Source organism: Haplochromis burtoni, unplaced genomic scaffold (genome assembly GCF_018398535.1).
Source record: "Haplochromis burtoni strain Fernald_Lab_line unplaced genomic scaffold, NCSU_Asbu1 Contig_43, whole genome shotgun sequence".
NCBI classification, from domain to species: domain Eukaryota; kingdom Metazoa; phylum Chordata; class Actinopteri; order Cichliformes; family Cichlidae; genus Haplochromis; species Haplochromis burtoni.
The window spans coordinates 1,349,767-1,367,311 of NW_024582404.1; the positions used below are offsets into that span (position 1 = coordinate 1,349,767).

At 40.2% G+C, this 17,545-nt stretch overlaps 1 protein-coding gene across 1 annotated transcript in view; it reads right to left on the bottom strand.

Moving 5' to 3' along the window:
• The window catches only part of rasgef1ba (RasGEF domain family, member 1Ba), a 115,575-nt gene that overhangs the window by 75,252 nt on the left and 22,778 nt on the right, over nt 1-17,545 (bottom strand). Inside the window, exon 3 of the mRNA XM_005921975.3 lies at nt 12,350-12,403. Within this exon, the coding sequence (XP_005922037.1) occupies nt 12,350-12,403 (54 nt within the window). The remainder of the gene's footprint in view (nt 1-12,349; nt 12,404-17,545) is intronic.

Consider the following 17,545-nt stretch of genomic DNA (forward strand, 5'->3'; position numbering starts at 1 on the left):
CACCCCATCACCTCAGTGTGACTTTTGTGTGTTACATAAGTTTTAATTTCTTATGGTTGCACAAAAACAGTCCACTAAAAAACAAAAAACAAAAAGAAAGTTCACAAAAAAAAACAAAACCACATTTACCTGCACCTTTGAATTTCTTCCACATACGAACTTGTTTGTGGCCTTTGTTATAAACAACAGGGAGCTGGTCGCAGCCCTAATTAATTAGCCTGGACTTTGCTGTCCTCGCAGTAACTGTCATTGACTTCTAAACTCTAGCCGCTCCAGCTGTGCCAGCCAGAGAATGCAAATCTACAAATCCTTATCCTGTTGTACAATTTAACAAATGGCTTAACAAATGTCACTTAGCAGAATAAAAAGCCTTTGCTTGCCACAGGCCATGATTTATCATGAATAAAACATGGATCGACCCCTTCGACGCCTTAATATTAAGTGAGAATATCCCCTCCTTTGAGGGGCTTACATTATAATTTTTTTCTCGTTACAGTAAAATGGCAAACAAAGGCAGTTGCTTATTAGCCGGTTTGAGCTGAAATCTGCCTTGTTTAATAGCCGATATATGCATAATTCTGCCCGGAGCGTCTTCATTGCATAAATTTCTAATATCTAGATTTCTTTGTGAGGCTTTGTGTTCGGGTGTGATAAGAAAAACTGTTTTTCTCATGATCGCCCCCAAGCTTCAGACATGATTTGACAGAAAAATAAAGACATTGTGGCTGCAAGATGGCAGAAACTACAGCAAAGCTCATACGTGTTACATTTAGGTATGCAGGGATACATCTATATGCCCTAAAACATCCTCTCATATAAAATGACAATACAGCTATAGATGCTGACATCTAAAATTTATACCTGTATAAATTATTTTTATACAGTTTTTATTTTTTTGCACACTGTGATGTCATTTGGTAGCCTTGGTAGCCGGGGGTCGGTCCACCAGGGCCTCCGCTCCTGGCCGCCGCCCAGCACACAATGTACCCGGCCCCTATGGCGCCTCCTGCGGGTGGTGGACCTGCAGGAGGATAGGCCCATGTCCCTATTTCAGGCTGTGCCCGGCCGGCCACCAGACGCTCGCCCTCGGGAACCCTCCCCAGGCCTGGCTCCAGGCCGGGACCCCGGTAACCCCGGTAACTGTTCACTTGATATTTTACTCATAGGGGTCTTCTGAATCGTTCTTTGTCTGGTCCCTCACCCAGGACCAATTTGCCATGGGAGACCCTACCCTATGCAAAACCCCCAGACAACATAGGGGACACACAAACCCCTCCACCACATTAAGGTAGCGATTTGCGGAGGGAGGAGTCCCCACCGGGAGGAGGCCCCGGGGCAGACCCAGGACACGCTGCAGAACGTCTTGGTGCTCCCAAGCTGGAGGAGGTGGCCAAGGAGTGGGAGGTCTGGCTTAGGCTGCTGCCCCCGCAACCCAGCCTGGATAAGCAGAAGAAGATGGATGGATGTAATGTCATTTCATTTTTCTATAAATATAACACACCAATAGATTTAGTCAGAATAGCTAAATGAATAGTTTCATCAGCTATTCCTCATGTTTTACTGAGTAAATCTAGTTACATTAAGATTTGTTGCTATGAAAAGAGATATTTGGAAAAAGATATTATTATTATGATGATGATGATGATGATGATGATGTGGGGTCAGGATTTAAGACTATATTTTCAAGCACTTTTTCCATTTTGCATTTCTCAAATGTAAAGAAAAAAGGGTTTAATCATTTTCTCACTCAAAACCAGGAGATGATGCTTGGAGCCTCCTCCCCATAATGTCAGCTAATATGAGAGCTTATGGATCACTGCCTAAACTCATTAGCCTCACTGTTTCTACCATCACTGTGCTCATAAAGGTGTCTGATGCAGGCATCAGTTTCAGTCATTATCAGAGCGCACCAGTCTGGTGTTATAGAAAACTGTGCAGCTTTGTAAGCCCAGGATTCGACTTTGTTCTACATGTTGTCTATTTTTTATTTATTTATTTTTTTTAGGAGCAGCTGGAAATAGTGCAAACAAACTTCTGCTTTTGGTTTGTCACAGGCTCTCAGCAGCCATGTTGATCCTATTATTCGCTGTTAATCTATTAATGTTAATTAATGTTATTAATGTTAATCTATTCGCTGATGTTTGTCCCTTTTTAGAAAAACATGAAATGCAAATGTCCTTGTTTTCATTCCATCTTCTTTGTAGGCTTCTAGGAAACTGTTTTCATTTTGTGAGGATAAGGACGCACATTTGCACAAACAAAAAAATCCATAAAGACAAAATATATTAAAAACAGACAAAGTTTTGTTTGATAGTGGATCTGTTCCAGTTTGACTTTGTTGTTAATGATAGAAATTTGGCTGAATTTAACATGGAAAACCTTTAATTAATGCAGTTTTAACTACATTGCTTTGCAAAATACTTGCATGCAGAAATGAGTACAAAAATGTGTTTTTTAAAAACTGTCCAGCATAAATAACAACAGATGAAAGTATGTCTGACTGTGTGACTCCAAAATCCTGTTGGATTTCAGGAGCTGAAAACAAGTTATATAAGCTTTTATTGAGCCAACATTTGTAAATGAACTTCTTGTGTTCAGTCATATTCATGCAGCCAACCTACACCGCCTCTAAAGTCAAGCTTTAATAAGATAACCCTCCTTATTGGGGTTAATCAGCTTAAACTGTTCTCTGCAGCTCTGTGCAACCTCCCTCCCCTGACAGGTTGGAAAGTCACTAAGCCAATTCCTCTTGGATTACTGGATTTGGAGAGAAGGGAGTGGAGGAAAAAGGGAGAAAATCTGCATACTTACCAAAGTAGTAATGTGGACCCTCTGTCACATGGGAAGCTAACAGGGGGGAAAGGCGATTTACTGTTTGTCAAGTGTGCGAGGTGTGTTTTTCAGTCTTTAAGGCACTCAGAGAGCAACTATTCCCTAATGTGAAAGAAATCTAGTCAGTCAGAGTTGTTTGTAAGTATTCCACCGAAAGCAGCAGTTTGCCACCTTTTGGACTTGTGACCCCTTGAGATGAAAGCATACAGGATACGACCCAAGGGCTGAGAGCAATTGAAAGTGTTAGAAAGTTTGATTTCAAGGATTTTAATAGGATTATATGAACTGTATTTGTTGTAAGGACAAAAACAAGCTTCAAATAATATTGCTGTTCTTTTTTAAACTGTGTCAAGGATTAAAAAAAAAAACAACCTTGACACAGCTGTGATCCGTATGGCAGAACGCTGCTGCAGGACTGCTCTCCCTTCCCTACAGGACATTTATGTCAGGAGATGCTGGACTAGAGCAACTCAGATTTTGAAGGACCCGTCGCATCCCAGCAAAGAACCGTTCTGAAATCAGGCAGAAGGTTCCGCACCATCTGAACAAAAACTGAGAGGCTCATTCATATCATCCCGATCCTTTTGGTCTTGCTATAGCACAAGACACTTTAACACCATTCCCACGCAATGTACACAAGCTGTAAATTTCCAGATTGTTTTATTTTATTTCTATTTATATAATGTACATAACTCACCCACTTGCTGCACATAATGTCCTCTTTGTATATATTCATTCACTGTATATAAAGTTCTGTCTGTCTGTCTCTTTTTTTCTTTGCACAGTCGAGGAGCGTATCAGGTCACTGCATGTTATACCTTTATAACCATGCACGTGACAAATAAAGAATCTTGAAGTTTGAATTTAGAAACTAATGTATCTAGCAGCGGTCAAAGAGTGAATGATGTCAGTTTTAACAGAGTCACAAACCCTCTCAGTCCACTTCTTCATTCATAAGCTACCAGACCTTTAATGATATCTCAGTTAGCCATCTCCTTGTTTGGTCAGAGATAATACTCCAAAGGTCGTGGGTCAGATTTGGTCTTTGTTTTAATGCTGGAAGGTTAAGTGGAAGGAAAAGGCTTTAAGGAGTCAGAGTCAAAACATTCAACTTCAGCTTTTCATCAAAGCAATCGAGTTCACGAGTCACCGCACAAATATCCGCTTCAGGAGTTCACGTCAGAGTCTAGTTCCTGAAATGCAAAACATTCAGCTATGTTTATTTGTATTTGTAAAGAAGCGTTTCCACACGCCATGTTTTTTTTTGTTGTTTTAGGATGTATGGCAGCATAAATGCTGGTAAAATAAAAGGAGACATATGCACCGATTTCTTATTATAAGTGCTTCACATCAGCTTTGAAAACACAGAGTTCCTCGTCTTTGGCCTGGATTGTTTTACTAAGAAAGTCAGTAACTCTAAACAGGCCACATCAGGTCATTGATATTAGATTTCAAACATAATATAAATAGCTTTAGAACTCTGAATCTCACATCTGTGAGTCCAAACAGTGCTGTTTCTTTCATCTAAAACTGCCAAAATCTGACATAACAAGCTATATGTCAATCCTAGTCATTTTCTTCCATCTACACTACAACAGCATAACTCACTTTTTGCTTGGAGTCATCAGGAGGCAGCAGCTAGGGTGCTAACAAAAACTAGCGCATCACACTTTTTCTTGTCAGGACAATTTTAAATTCTGTTTCTTAACCATTCTTTCAGCGGCTTCCAGTAAAATACAGAACTAATTTTAAAATTCAGAGGCGTGCAGGAACAGACTCCCGCTTGTACAGAAGAACTCATAAGACCTTGTTCCAGCAATCAGTGCTTCTTATCATCAAATCAGGCCCCGTTGTCATATTTGAAATCCAGAGCCGACCACATTTTGGAGGCTGTGTCGCTTAAACATCAGACAAACAACCATTCCCGCTCACATACACAGCGAACACCAATTAACAATCACAAACTAACCTAGCATACAGGTTTTTGGATAGTGTGAGGAAAACTCAAAACCAAGCAGCTGTTATTAATTAACTCGCTAATTTTTTTGAATTGCAGCTCAAGTAAATGCCCTGTTAAAAAGAGAAGTTTTTAAGACTTCAGTAGATGCACAATGTCTCCAGACTCAGAGTGCTACATCATCATCATCACAATACAGCAGACACAACCTTCATCGTCGTCCCTTATGCGACAAATAAATGTTCCATGAAGCGCTGTTGCTATTTTCATCCTTCTCTTTAAGCAGTCACCACTTGAAGCAGCACTTGTAGTGTTAATCTGGGTGATAACATCCAGAACATACACTTCCTTCCCTTAGTTCAGAGTATGTAGAGGTTATCTCTGCTATTCATGTATGTGTTTGAGTGGGTGTTCATTCACATGCAATGAATGCAATATTCCCTAGACCCTCATCCTCACCTTAGCCATTACAACTAAGTTAGAAGCCCCAAATGTTAGCCAATGTTAGCCTTCTCTTTAACCGTTTGAGGGTCCTTTGGAGGAACGTGAAAAAGTTAGAACAGAACAAAATACTCACTTTCCTAAAAAAAAACAACTACTCACTCGGATTTCTAAATCTTAGACTGGATCTCACAAAGATATCTGTAAGAGTGCACGCACATGTAAAAGAAGTACGAGCCTGGCTTCAGGCCAACGTCCAGGCCGTGACTAATAATCACAAGACCAGCAGCCCATGAGACTTGTTTGCAAGGAGCTAACCGTTCAGCACAAACACATCCAAACACGTTCCCCCTCTGAACCAGTTAATTTCATCCCTATGGCTCAGTGTTTATCTATGTGTGGATATCTGCGAGAAGAGACGTGATGCCTGCAATGACAAGGTTACGTAACATCTGCAGGCGTGTGTGTGACACTGCCCAGCCTAATTCCAGCAGAAGGTTAGCAGACGACTTGGTTGTGCAACACGTCTGCGATCTTGGCTTGATTCATGGCACCCTGTCAGAAAACCGAAGCAAGACGTAAAGTCAAAGCTTTCATAAAGCCCGAGCAAGAATTCAATGAAGGAAAATGCTTTTTAAGATAACATTCGGATGTGTGCACACAGGCGTTACAGCGAAGACAAGAGCAGGAAGTGGGAGAAAAAGAACAACGTTGTTACAGCATGATTTCAACAGAGAGATGAGTTATCTGCTCAGGCAAAGTAACTGTGTTTGTTCAGCATCTCTTAGCATATTTTATACAAAGTTATTTGTGTTGTTTAAGCTGTATGAAGAGATTGAAGAGATTTGGGGCTGCATACAGCTTTGTCTTGCACCTGGAGAGTAGTGCGATTACTTCTTTCTTTATTTTGGGGGGATTTAGCTGCCTACTCATCACAGTGTTTTTAAATAAATGCATGACAGGGCAGTGGGGGTAGTTATAGAACTACTGGAGGGTTCTAATAATAAAATAAAAAAATAGTTCATGCATCCCTTATTTTAAAAGGGGGAAGCACTTCTTTAAAATCTTTATGAACATCTGCCATCAGCATAATTAATTCACCAAAGGGCACTTCGGTGCCATGTGGAGGCCGGTCGCTAATACAGCCTGGGTCAGCAGTTTAATTCCCACTGGGACCACCCGTGTTAAATGTCACTGCTCGTGGTACTGTCTGGTGTTTTTGGAATAATCCACTCTCCAACTGGTACTTATCACATATGGGCTGTAACCGGATTACATGTTCCATTTGACTGCAATTTAAGTGACGTGTCAAAAAAATTTATTCTCACAAGTATTTTTAGACAAATCTGTTTCTGCGTGTTGCTGAACCAGGGAGAGGTTTTAGTTTGGCCTGTTTGGATCACAGTTAACCACTCTGTAAATAAGATGTCGAATCCGCGTTCACGTGTTTTTAAAAACACAATCTACAAACAAATATTTCCACGCAGCTCTAAATACTAAATGGCTGGAAATGTAAGAGCAGCAGCAACTTTGAAACAATTAAGTTGTTTCTTCTAATCCACCTTAACAACAGGGAAATTAGACTTTTCTGTCTAAAAAGGATTATGAATAACACAAAAGTAATTTCACTTATTATTTCACTTTTTTTTGTTGCTTTTCTTGTGTTGAAATAAAGTAAAATAACATTTTGAAACTGAGCGTTTCGAGCGTTCTGAAGCCTGCTGAGCTTCTGGACTCGCAGGGATTACTTGTACATCCACTGACCTCATTGTTTGAAACTTTGGAGAGTTCCAGCAGTTACTCAGAAAATACAAGCTGTGTTTGTGAACCACCAAATCTCCTTCTCTTTCCTACCGTTTATGTTGTTACTCTTCCTGAAAGCATCTCTGTATTGTATGCTGTTTCAGGAACCCTTAAATGAGTTCTTTGAGATGACAGCAACAAACAACCGTTTGTCTCAATATGACTTAGAGCCCCAGGTACTGAGCTTTAATAAACTCAAAGAGGATTCCTTGTTGTTGTTATTCCTGCTGCTCTTACACAGACACAAACGGTTAAATAGAAAAGATACAGCACTCTGCTTTTGGCTCAGAAACACTTTCCCAGCAGTGGGTTGCTGATGTTGGAGGAAGATCAGAACTCTGAAGGAACACGCTTTGGCTTTTGATTTATTTGAGGAAAATATTTATGTAACTGGTGCCCTTATATAACCCGTCTATATTTTAGCATACACACATCACTCATGTGGCATGTTCTTATCATAGTTTTCTCAGTAAGGTTTAGAGCCACAGTCAGAGGCTCCAGTGTGCCCCACTGGATGGCTTTGCAAAATGCCAAAAGAGAAGAGAAGAGAAGACCGTAACAATTTTTAAAATGCACTCATTTTCCATCAGGAAGTCAGATACTGCCACTGTGATTTTGCAATGTATATGTAATGTTGTCAGACTGATAAAATGTGGAAAACCTGAGACTTTTCACTAAAGTTACACTTGTCATCTGGCTGTTCATCATTTATTTTGTAAATTGATGTGAATGTACTGAAAATGTACCCGTACTCATCACTAACACAACGATATTTTTAAAACTACAGTATGCAGCAAAGCTTGCAATCGCATTGGGCTGGTCCAGTGGTCCATGAGCTAAAACCGTTTGGCCTCCATGGTTTGCAGTAATGGATCATGTGGGTTTGCGACAAGCAAAAGTCCATAAAGATTATGCCACTGTCAAATAATCCCTGTAGGTAATCCGAGATGAGTTCAGTGTCTGCTGGGAAGCATTTGTTGTTGACTGTTGACAAAAGAAAAAAAAAAGCTCACATAAGGATCAGTTAAATGGCTGAATTTCACATTAGTGAAACAATGAGTGTTTACATTATGTGGAAACCGATTGTGGTGCAGCTCCACCAGAACGGAGCACCCCCAGAAGCAACATTACTTGCAATATGAAGCATTAGCATTGCTAATGTGGCAATAAATAACATAAGAAAAGCATTAAATGAAATTAAATTCCAATGTCATCATTTACATTGTGTGCATGATCTTCCTGGATGACTTACTAATGCGTTTAACGTGATTAATCTCGACATGTCAGCTTTTGTTTTGCTTCTTTAATCAAGGCCTCAAAGTCAAGCTCTGCTGGTCTCAGTGCTTCCCACATGAGCTGACGGCTCAGCTCAAACCTTTCTATGCATCAAATAGGTAACTCTAACATATTGTGCACTATTTAAGCTGCTTCAGTCTGTATACAGCAGCCCTGCACCTTGCAGGTCAGCTCCGCCTTACATGCTCTGTGTGATTTTATCACACAGAGCATGTAAGGCTATCCCTGGTGAACACTTTACCACACTCCTATGCGAGGCAGGTGTCTCCTTTTTTGTCAGCTACAATAGCCAAACAAAGGAATAATTTAAAAGAAAATATTTTAAAAAACAGATTCATCCATCCATTTCCTGTAGCTTATCCAGTTCCAGCTCACAGGGGAAGCAGCCTAAGCTGAGATACCCTCTCCACTGCCACCAGTTCCAGTTCTTCCAGGGGATACCCCGAGCCAGTCAAGAGACATAATCTCTTCAGCGTGTCCTGGATCCACCCCGGGGGTCTGATGCTGGTCAGACATGCCCGAACCATCTAAACCAGCTGATTTCAATTCAGAGGATCAGCTCTACTCTGATCCCCTCCTGAGTAACTGAGCACCTCACTCTGTCACCTGGATGTAGTTTGCTCATTTCAGCCACTTGTACCTGCAGTCTTATTCTTTTTGACACTACACAGAGCCCATAGCCAGAAGTAAAGGCATATAATCAACCAGCAAATCAACCTTGTTTCCAATCTTTCTCTACAAGCTCAGATCTTGTCTTGTCTCGAAAAAAAACAAGGTATTAGGGTTGTGTGACTGTGTGATCAGCCCTTCATATTACACGAAAGACCCAAAGCACCCGTGAGAAGTCTCTCAGAGAAATTATTCACTCACTACTACTCCGCTCACCACTAAAATCCCCCTTCATTAAAATTCACAGTACTTCTTTTTGAGTGAGCATCCTGCTTTCGTTGTCATGGGATACCCATTCCTATTAACGGTCAAAGGCTCCCAATCCATTACAAGCCATTTGATGCAGTTTTATTCATCTCGTTATTCACTTTTAATTAAAAATAAAGAGCTACACGACTGACTGCAGTAAATTATCTGTCATTAAATTACAGCAGTCATCACGTTGATGGCAGTAACATCAAAGACTTATTTGTGCTAGGCTCCATATTAGTGGGTGATTTGCTTTGATTTTACATGCACCTTGAGACTAAACATCAAGATGCTGAAAGCCAGAGAAAATTTTGACAGAAAGGCAGAGAAATGAACTCAGCTGAGATTTATTTATCAAGCACATTCCATTCAAATATGTGGCACTGCTTCACCGAGATATAAACTCAAATCTCTTCCTACTTTACCACACAAAATGACCATGTTTGCACTAGTTGGCATCCTCAGTTCACCTATAGAGGCCCGTGATCAGACTCAGTCACAGCTGTGAGTTGGATTTATTCAGTATACAATAATGAGTACAATGTGCATGAAGGGTAAAATAAAATCAATTAGGATTTAGGCACAATTCTGGCTTTATTATTAGACTAATCCCACAAAGCTGTGGTGGTATCATAGCGTCTGTCTTCTCTGGCTGACTGTCCCACTGAGAGTGCCATTGTTCAGCATGCAAAAGATTTGCATAATCCCCAGCCAGACCCCGCTCCACCTGTGCCATCCCACAAGTGAGGTCACTCTGAAATCCAAAGGAGATTTCAGTGGGACAGAAACGGAAACCTTTCCTATACCAGTGCTTAAAGGAAACAGGGGAAATGAAACCTGAGTGGATTATCCTGCTACAAAGAAGCCTGGAATTGCAGATCTCAACAATTTTAGCTTGTGAACCTCAAAATTATTTTGAGGTTCACAAGCTCTAATAATCTCCAGCTCTTCCAGGGGAAACTCCAAGAGACATTATCTGTGGTTCAAACTGAGACTGAGAAATTCCTTGATGCCAGGATTAAATTATTTTGTCACGGTCCTGGCTCTGTAACCGGGTGCTTTGTGTTATGAATTATTTATAGTCTTGGATTTCATTGTTATTTATAGTTTCTAGTCTCTTGGTTTCTGCCTCTGTTCCTTGTGTGACGTCTAATAAAGTTGTGTTTTCATGTCGGTGCTTGTCATTGTTTCCGTGTCAAGTCTGTGTCTCTGTGCCTGCCTCATGTTTCCTGTTTTACTTTGACGGTCTCGTGTGCTGTGTTAGTGTCTCATTGTGTGTGATTTCTCCCAGCTGTGCTCTCTTCCTGTGTCTCATTCCCTCATTATCCCTCTGTTTGTTGCTGAATCGTCTGTGTTTCTCTGATTGCATTTCTCATGTCCAGGTCTTTGGTTTCTTTATGCTTGTTTCTAGTTTCCCCCCAGTTTAGGTTTTGTCTGCTTTTGTTTGCATCCTGTCTCTGCTGCAACTAAAGGCACGTTTCAAAACCTGTGACAGATTTTGACGTTCTTTCCTCTCTTCGCTACATATCAGGTTGAATGCTGCATGCACATCTGTGCATCCACTTATCTTATAATTATCTAATTATAGCATATGAAAGGTTATCTAAAGTATTAAATTAGTTTGTCCGAACAGTATGTATTTTGATAATGAGTTACCAGCTGTTGCCATGGCATCAACAGACCTTAGAGGGGAGGTATATTTATGGTGTGAGTATTGTGAGGCCTTGGACTCGGGGGGGGGAACAAAAACAATCATGGCAGCACCGAGCTTGTAACCTTTAATTTTACAGCAGCAAACTTCATTCACTCATGCACCCTGGAGCAAAAAGAAATAAACAGTTCATCCTAAAAGAATATAAAATGTACAACAATCGCAACACAGACTCTAGAATCAACACAGTAGCATCTAACAGACTTTGAGCACTTTACTGACCAAGGCTAAGATAGATCACAAATGTGACACAATGCAGCAAAGCTCAGTGTCATCACTGATCTACAGAGCACCAAAAAAAGAAGTTCGTCTCGTACTTTTGTCCTCCCCAAAAGCTCCTTTAACCACAGCAGTTATGTTACAGGGACATTAACATATTTGTTCAACCTGGGAAAGAAAAAAGAAAAAACTTGAACCAGGATCTGAATGAAGACTGAAGCGTTCTTTGTTCCTCGGGGCAGCTGAAAGACTTGGCCACATTCCCCCAAACCAAGTGCCACCAAACATCAATAATCCAGTCTGGCATTGGACCAGCTTTGACTCTTCACAGTATCAAAGGATTTAAACAGTTTTTCATGATCAGGCCCTCCAATACCTGTGAATCAACAGTAGACCGCCCACCCACCTGCTGCAGCCCATTACTTAAAGGCTGAGAAAGGCCTCCAGACAGAGCAGGGGGATGCTGCTTGATGGTCACACTGCACATGGGCACTTTGTACACAGGGCAGAAAGGGAAGCTTTTATTGTTTTCTGATAGATGGGTAATGGATGAATCCATAAATCTGTCGGCTTCATTTGGTGCCACTGAGCTAAGTAATTAAATAACTCATGTGCCAGTTGGCACAGGACACCACAGACTCCCCTCCCTGATAGATATAGCCAGGCAAACAACTGCGCGCCGTAATCATTTCTTTTGTTGCAGCTTAATTGGTTTTCTGAGGTATTTGCAATTGCAATTTGCATTACACGACAAGAGTGAGATCAAGGAAGTCTTTGTATTTCCAAAAAACATGGTATCATCAACAAAGAGACAAGATTCTTGCCATCTGCCAGACACAGGACTGCCTGAAAGACTTGATTTTTTAAAATGTAATAATTTGGGGAAAAAAAACATATTCCATCATATTTAGAGGGTAAGGCAGCTCTGAAACAATGTTTTAAACAAGGCACACACAGGCACACGTATGCACACACACACTCAGACATCTGCTGCTGCTTTTTGGGAATTTTTTAAATCAGGAATTTTCAGTTCAAAGAAAACACACACACACACACACACACACACACACACACACACACACACACACACACACACACACACACACACACACACACACTCCTTTGCAGGCATCATCATTTAGCTGCTTGAAGATGATATAAAGGTGACTTACCAGTCTGTTGTCCAGCACCGCTCTCTCCTTAGATAATGTCCCAAAAAAGCTTGGCTGGAAAGAAGAAAGAGAATTATGTTTGTTTTTTCACTTTCATGGGAACTTTTTGAATAAACTTTGTGTTTATGCTACTCCTGGTCTTGTAGCTCAGTTTATTAATGAAATATTATTATTATTATTAATTCTTTAATCCACAGTGGGAACACTTTGTAGTGACTGGTCTTCTTCAACACTATAAGTCATATTAGCCTTCTAAATAATGGTCTTTGTAGTCTCAAACACATCTGCCCGACACAACTGAGGGAACAAGGTAAAACAAATAAATCCTTGGCACAAAGCAGCGTGAGCTCAAACCTGCTGAGCTGCAGGTATCGTAGCCAGAGCAAACTGAGGACACGGGGGAAAATAATGATGCTAATAAAAAATCCAAATTTATTATAGTGGGACAGGTGCCTTTGCTGAGAGTAATGGTAGTCATCTGCGTTTAATGTGGATCTGAATGTGGGCGGCACGTACGGGCTAATTAAACCCGCAGCTTTAAATACAGAAAGAGCCAACAGAGCAGAATAAAGTGCTTTCCTTTGCAAGTCAGATGATGACCCGATGCTGAACAAGGAGAGCCACAACTCAGGGTGTTCCTTCAAGCAGTTATAATCCACACACACACACACACACACACACACACACACACACACACACACACACACACAAAAACGTGGATTACAAGGAACAGGCGAGCTCTCCTAGCCAAGGATATAATTAACCGTGTTTGTCCTGGCATTCACACGCAACGAGATGAGACAATAGACAAATATTTCCTTTCTGTTTACATTGAGGAATTATGGAGAGCAAACACGAGTGATTTTACAGTCTGCTGATTGAGCTCTCCTGTAATTTGCATCCAAAAATGTGAATTTTACAAATAAAGAAAACCCCGTGCTAGAAAAAAAACACATTATGCCAGCATTTTATTTGTAATAGGTATTCCTGTACGCCTTAAACACACTGAAGTAGAATGCCACAGAGCCCTGGGTAGAAACGAACACTCAAAGTTTGAAACCTTCCTTTTTTGTTTTTCAATCAAAGTGAAAAATAACTAAAAATGGCCCTGCAGTGCCCATTTACTATCAGGGTGGGCATTCACTCAACCTTAATCTCCTCAAGTTGAACACTGGCAGGATTTCTGGGTAAAAGCCTACAGCTGCATGCTGTTGCATAACACAGCCCTATTAGCCAACCTGTTTCCCTGTGACACAGAAACAGGAAATCAATGGGAAAGGTCACTTTGATGTTTGATTGCATGTGCTCTTGCAAGAAACCTTAAGCACTAAATGCTAGTTTCAACCATATCATGTAGAGTTAGAAAACAGGAAAGGATCTAGTTGCTGGAAATGACTTGTTTGATGCTATAATAATGTACAGAGAAAATCCTTTTAAGCCATATTAGCGAAAAAGGGATTTAACTGATCAAATCCTGGAGGTTGGGAGCCGTTTGCGTTATCAGGCCAGAGGATCGAGAGACATGTTTCACTAATTCTGAAGATAGCTCCTTTTACCATATGAGGTAGCGTACAGAAGAGTTTGTTAGCATGAGCATTTCCCAAACTCAGACAGCAGTTCAGTGAGGGTGGCGTCCTGCTTTGGCTGAGGACTAGAGCAGGGCGATATGACCAAAAATATTTATCATGATATACATTTGAAAATTGCGATAGCTATATAACTGACGATATAAGTGACACTAGACAAAATACTTTACAACTCCACAACTTTATTAGTGCAAAAAAAAAAAATAAAAATAAAAATCAATGTATTTGTATTAAAGTTATTTAAAAATTTTACAGTGCAAATGCAAAAAGGCATTTTTTTTTTTTTTTAAACGGTACGATATGTCCCAGCCCTACTGAGGACATTTGTCTCAACGTGACGATTGTAATCTCAGACCTTTCTGATCTTTTGTTGTGCCAACGTAACACTGTAGCTGTTCCTCCATATCACTTATCCTTATTAGTTATGAAGACAGGCTAAGGGTGGGTTCTATGAATCATTTATGGGTTGGTGCAGAGACTAATTGAAATGAAAGAACAGATTGTGGAAACAGTCATTAGCCCAGTGTGCTTTTTAGGAATTATGTAGGGGAAAGCAGTGAACGTGTGACGGCGGGGTGCGCCGGTGTGATGATGAGGTGGACCCAGGAGCAGACACGGTGGGAGACCAAGTTTCAAAACAAGGCGAGCCTTTATTTGGCTGATACATGAATAAATCAAAGAACAACAATAACCATGAACTAAACGTAATTATTTTAACTGTGACCTTGACTATGATTAACATGGGGGTTACATAGGCAGACGACCTGACAACGAGCAGTAAGAGACAAAATGCACACATGAGGTGATCAGCTGACACAAACAAATCATAATGACACCACAGGGGGAGTGTAAGACTTTCAAAATAAACAGGAAACATGACGGGACGCAGATGTGACCCGAACTTGACGACATGAACCACGCAGACATAAAACATGATGGATAAGACACAACAAGGGGAACTTTAACACAGGAGAAGATGACACAAAGGAGTCTAAATGAACAAAGAACTATAACTAGGCAACCTAGGAGCTAAAGACAACAAAATGAACCAAAACATGAAATACGAATATCAAAATAAAATGAAACACTGGGTCAAACGATCCAGGACCGTGACAGAACGCTCTTCAAAAGAATCAATTAAAAAATAGTCACAGATTTCTTTTAAACAGCCTGAATGTTGAGAAATCCGATTAAAGTCAAGTCTATTAAAGCTCGTTTCTGTGGAAACAACAATGTATGGCTTTACAAAATCATATTAAAACTGCATAAACATTAAGACGAAGTTCAGCTGTGGATAAAAATGCAAAACAAAAGGGGGTAAAAAATAAACTGTTTCAACATCATCCAGCATTGTTTAACTGTTTAAATGCAGACTCATATTACTAGTAGATTACTTTGTCACAGGGTGAGGGTGGATATCTCCTCATCTTGTGAGTTGTAGTTGTGATTTGATCACATGTCACTGTTTCACTCTCACTCAGATGGTCGTAATAAAAGTTTTAGCAGGACGCCCTGAATTCCTGCTAACTTAGCTCATCTTTACTTGGACGCTTCAGAGCTAAAAGCTTTGACCACATCTGGTGTTGCCGATGGGTGTGGTCAGATGTGTGTTTCGGAGCATCTGTAATGATGTGCAGAAGAGCGCTGGAGTGAGATGTTAATCTACAGGATTACAACAAAGGCAAGTTTTCAGAACAAGTATCAATAAAAGGCCAGTTTAACCTGTTAGCGGAGGAAGCAATGCTAATATGCAAGCAATCGTTTCCTTATTAACCTGTACAAACAAATCTAAAACGCCTACAAATGGGATACAACATCAGACTATTGAATTCTGAATTGACTGCACAGTAAAATGAGAGATTGTGGTCACGTGTGGAGGGGGTCTTCTAGAAGGACATCAACTGTAAGTTTAATTTAAGCAAAACAGAAGCCTGTGTGAAAATCTGAGTATCATTCAGGATTGTTTTAATGCTTCTGCTGAGGAATGATGGAAGATAGCAAGAAAAATGAAGAAAGAAACAACAAAGACCAACAAAAATCAAACCCTGTTCTGCCACCTCACTCATTAGATAATTGCTTATGAGACTCAAACCTCAAAGTGGTGCTTCTACCTTTGACCTGTGACTTCTTCTACAAAGCAGGTGAAGATGAGACCAAAGGAAAAAGGAAAGCTGAGCTTTTATCTTGATTACAGGGTTGCCTGAACTAGAAATGACCTGCTAAATGTGGACTTGTATGTTTATGATCAAACAGAGACCTGGAGCTTTTGACCCAGCTGACCTCTACTGCCCATCCTAAATGATTAGTCCCACAAAGTACACTTGCATTCTCCTGTCAAATGTTGTGAAACTAACTCATGAAAGATAGAAATTTTAAAAATAATACATCTGTCAGACTTTTCTAACTTAAAAAAAATCATGTGTATACGTGAAGCTAATTATAGACAAGAGACCTCCACAGAAACTGCGGTTCTTCTAATACCAACTTCCTATTTAACTCAGACGCTAAAATTCCCAACTTCATTTATGAAATATAGATGTTTACAACCTGCTACAACGTGTTTATTTACCATTCTCCAATCTAAGAATAGTCACTTCTGACTAAAGACACTTGCTAATGTTGCGGTATACCAATGGGTCAATGTCTTTTACCATCTTGGCAAACAATTTTTATGATTTTGCTTATTTTACTGATTTCTTTTTATTATTTTTTTTGCGTTGTTTTCTATGCCAATGTTTGTTTCTTTTTGTTTTATGTTAGGTCTATCACTCTGACAAGTACACAAATCAAATCTAATACTTTTTACATTTGATTTATTATCATATTTGACTGGTTGTTGTAGAAAATAGATCAGATACAGTGACAACAGGTCTGGTGATATTAGTCAAATGTTAACAGCTGTTCCAAAAAGTAAATGTCCATAAAAGGAAGCTGCTGCGTTCTGACAGGTGTTGTATAAGCTTGGAAGCCAAGCAGATGTAGTTCAGTGTTTGGACAGGAGGACATTTCACTGCAAAGAAACTTCACCTTATGTAACACCAACAATCACAAAAAGGATCAGGCAGCTTCTGCCAGCACAGATTAGCTCAAGTGAACATGCTAAAAAAACAAATCTGCAAAGAAAGCTCGGTATCTTGCACTACAATAAAGCAGCTGCTGAACTCATCTCAGCTGATCTTTTTTATGTCGTCACATTTTCAGTTCTCGGTTGCTTGATACATTAACTAATTTCTGCCGTGTGAGTGATTTGTTACAAAAGTTGGTCAAAGTTTATGTAACTTCTGGACAGCTGCCCCTGCCCTAGTTTAAAAAGACTTCTTAGGGCTTGTGACTCAGTCTGTCACTCACCATGAATCAGGTCATGAGCGAATCAGGCCACAGACGCTGAGCGATTGCATAAATATAGCCTGTTGTGTTATTTTGATACAGGTCTGTGATCGACTGCTTCAACTGCCATGTAGGCTTTAATAAAAAATATTAAATCCTATATACACACACACACACACACACTGCATCTGAAAACGAAATCTTCCATAGGGTCAAAACTTGCGGTTTACTTTCAAAACTCCCACCGTTGTCAGAGGATGTCACAGGTCGCAAGTGTTAGCAG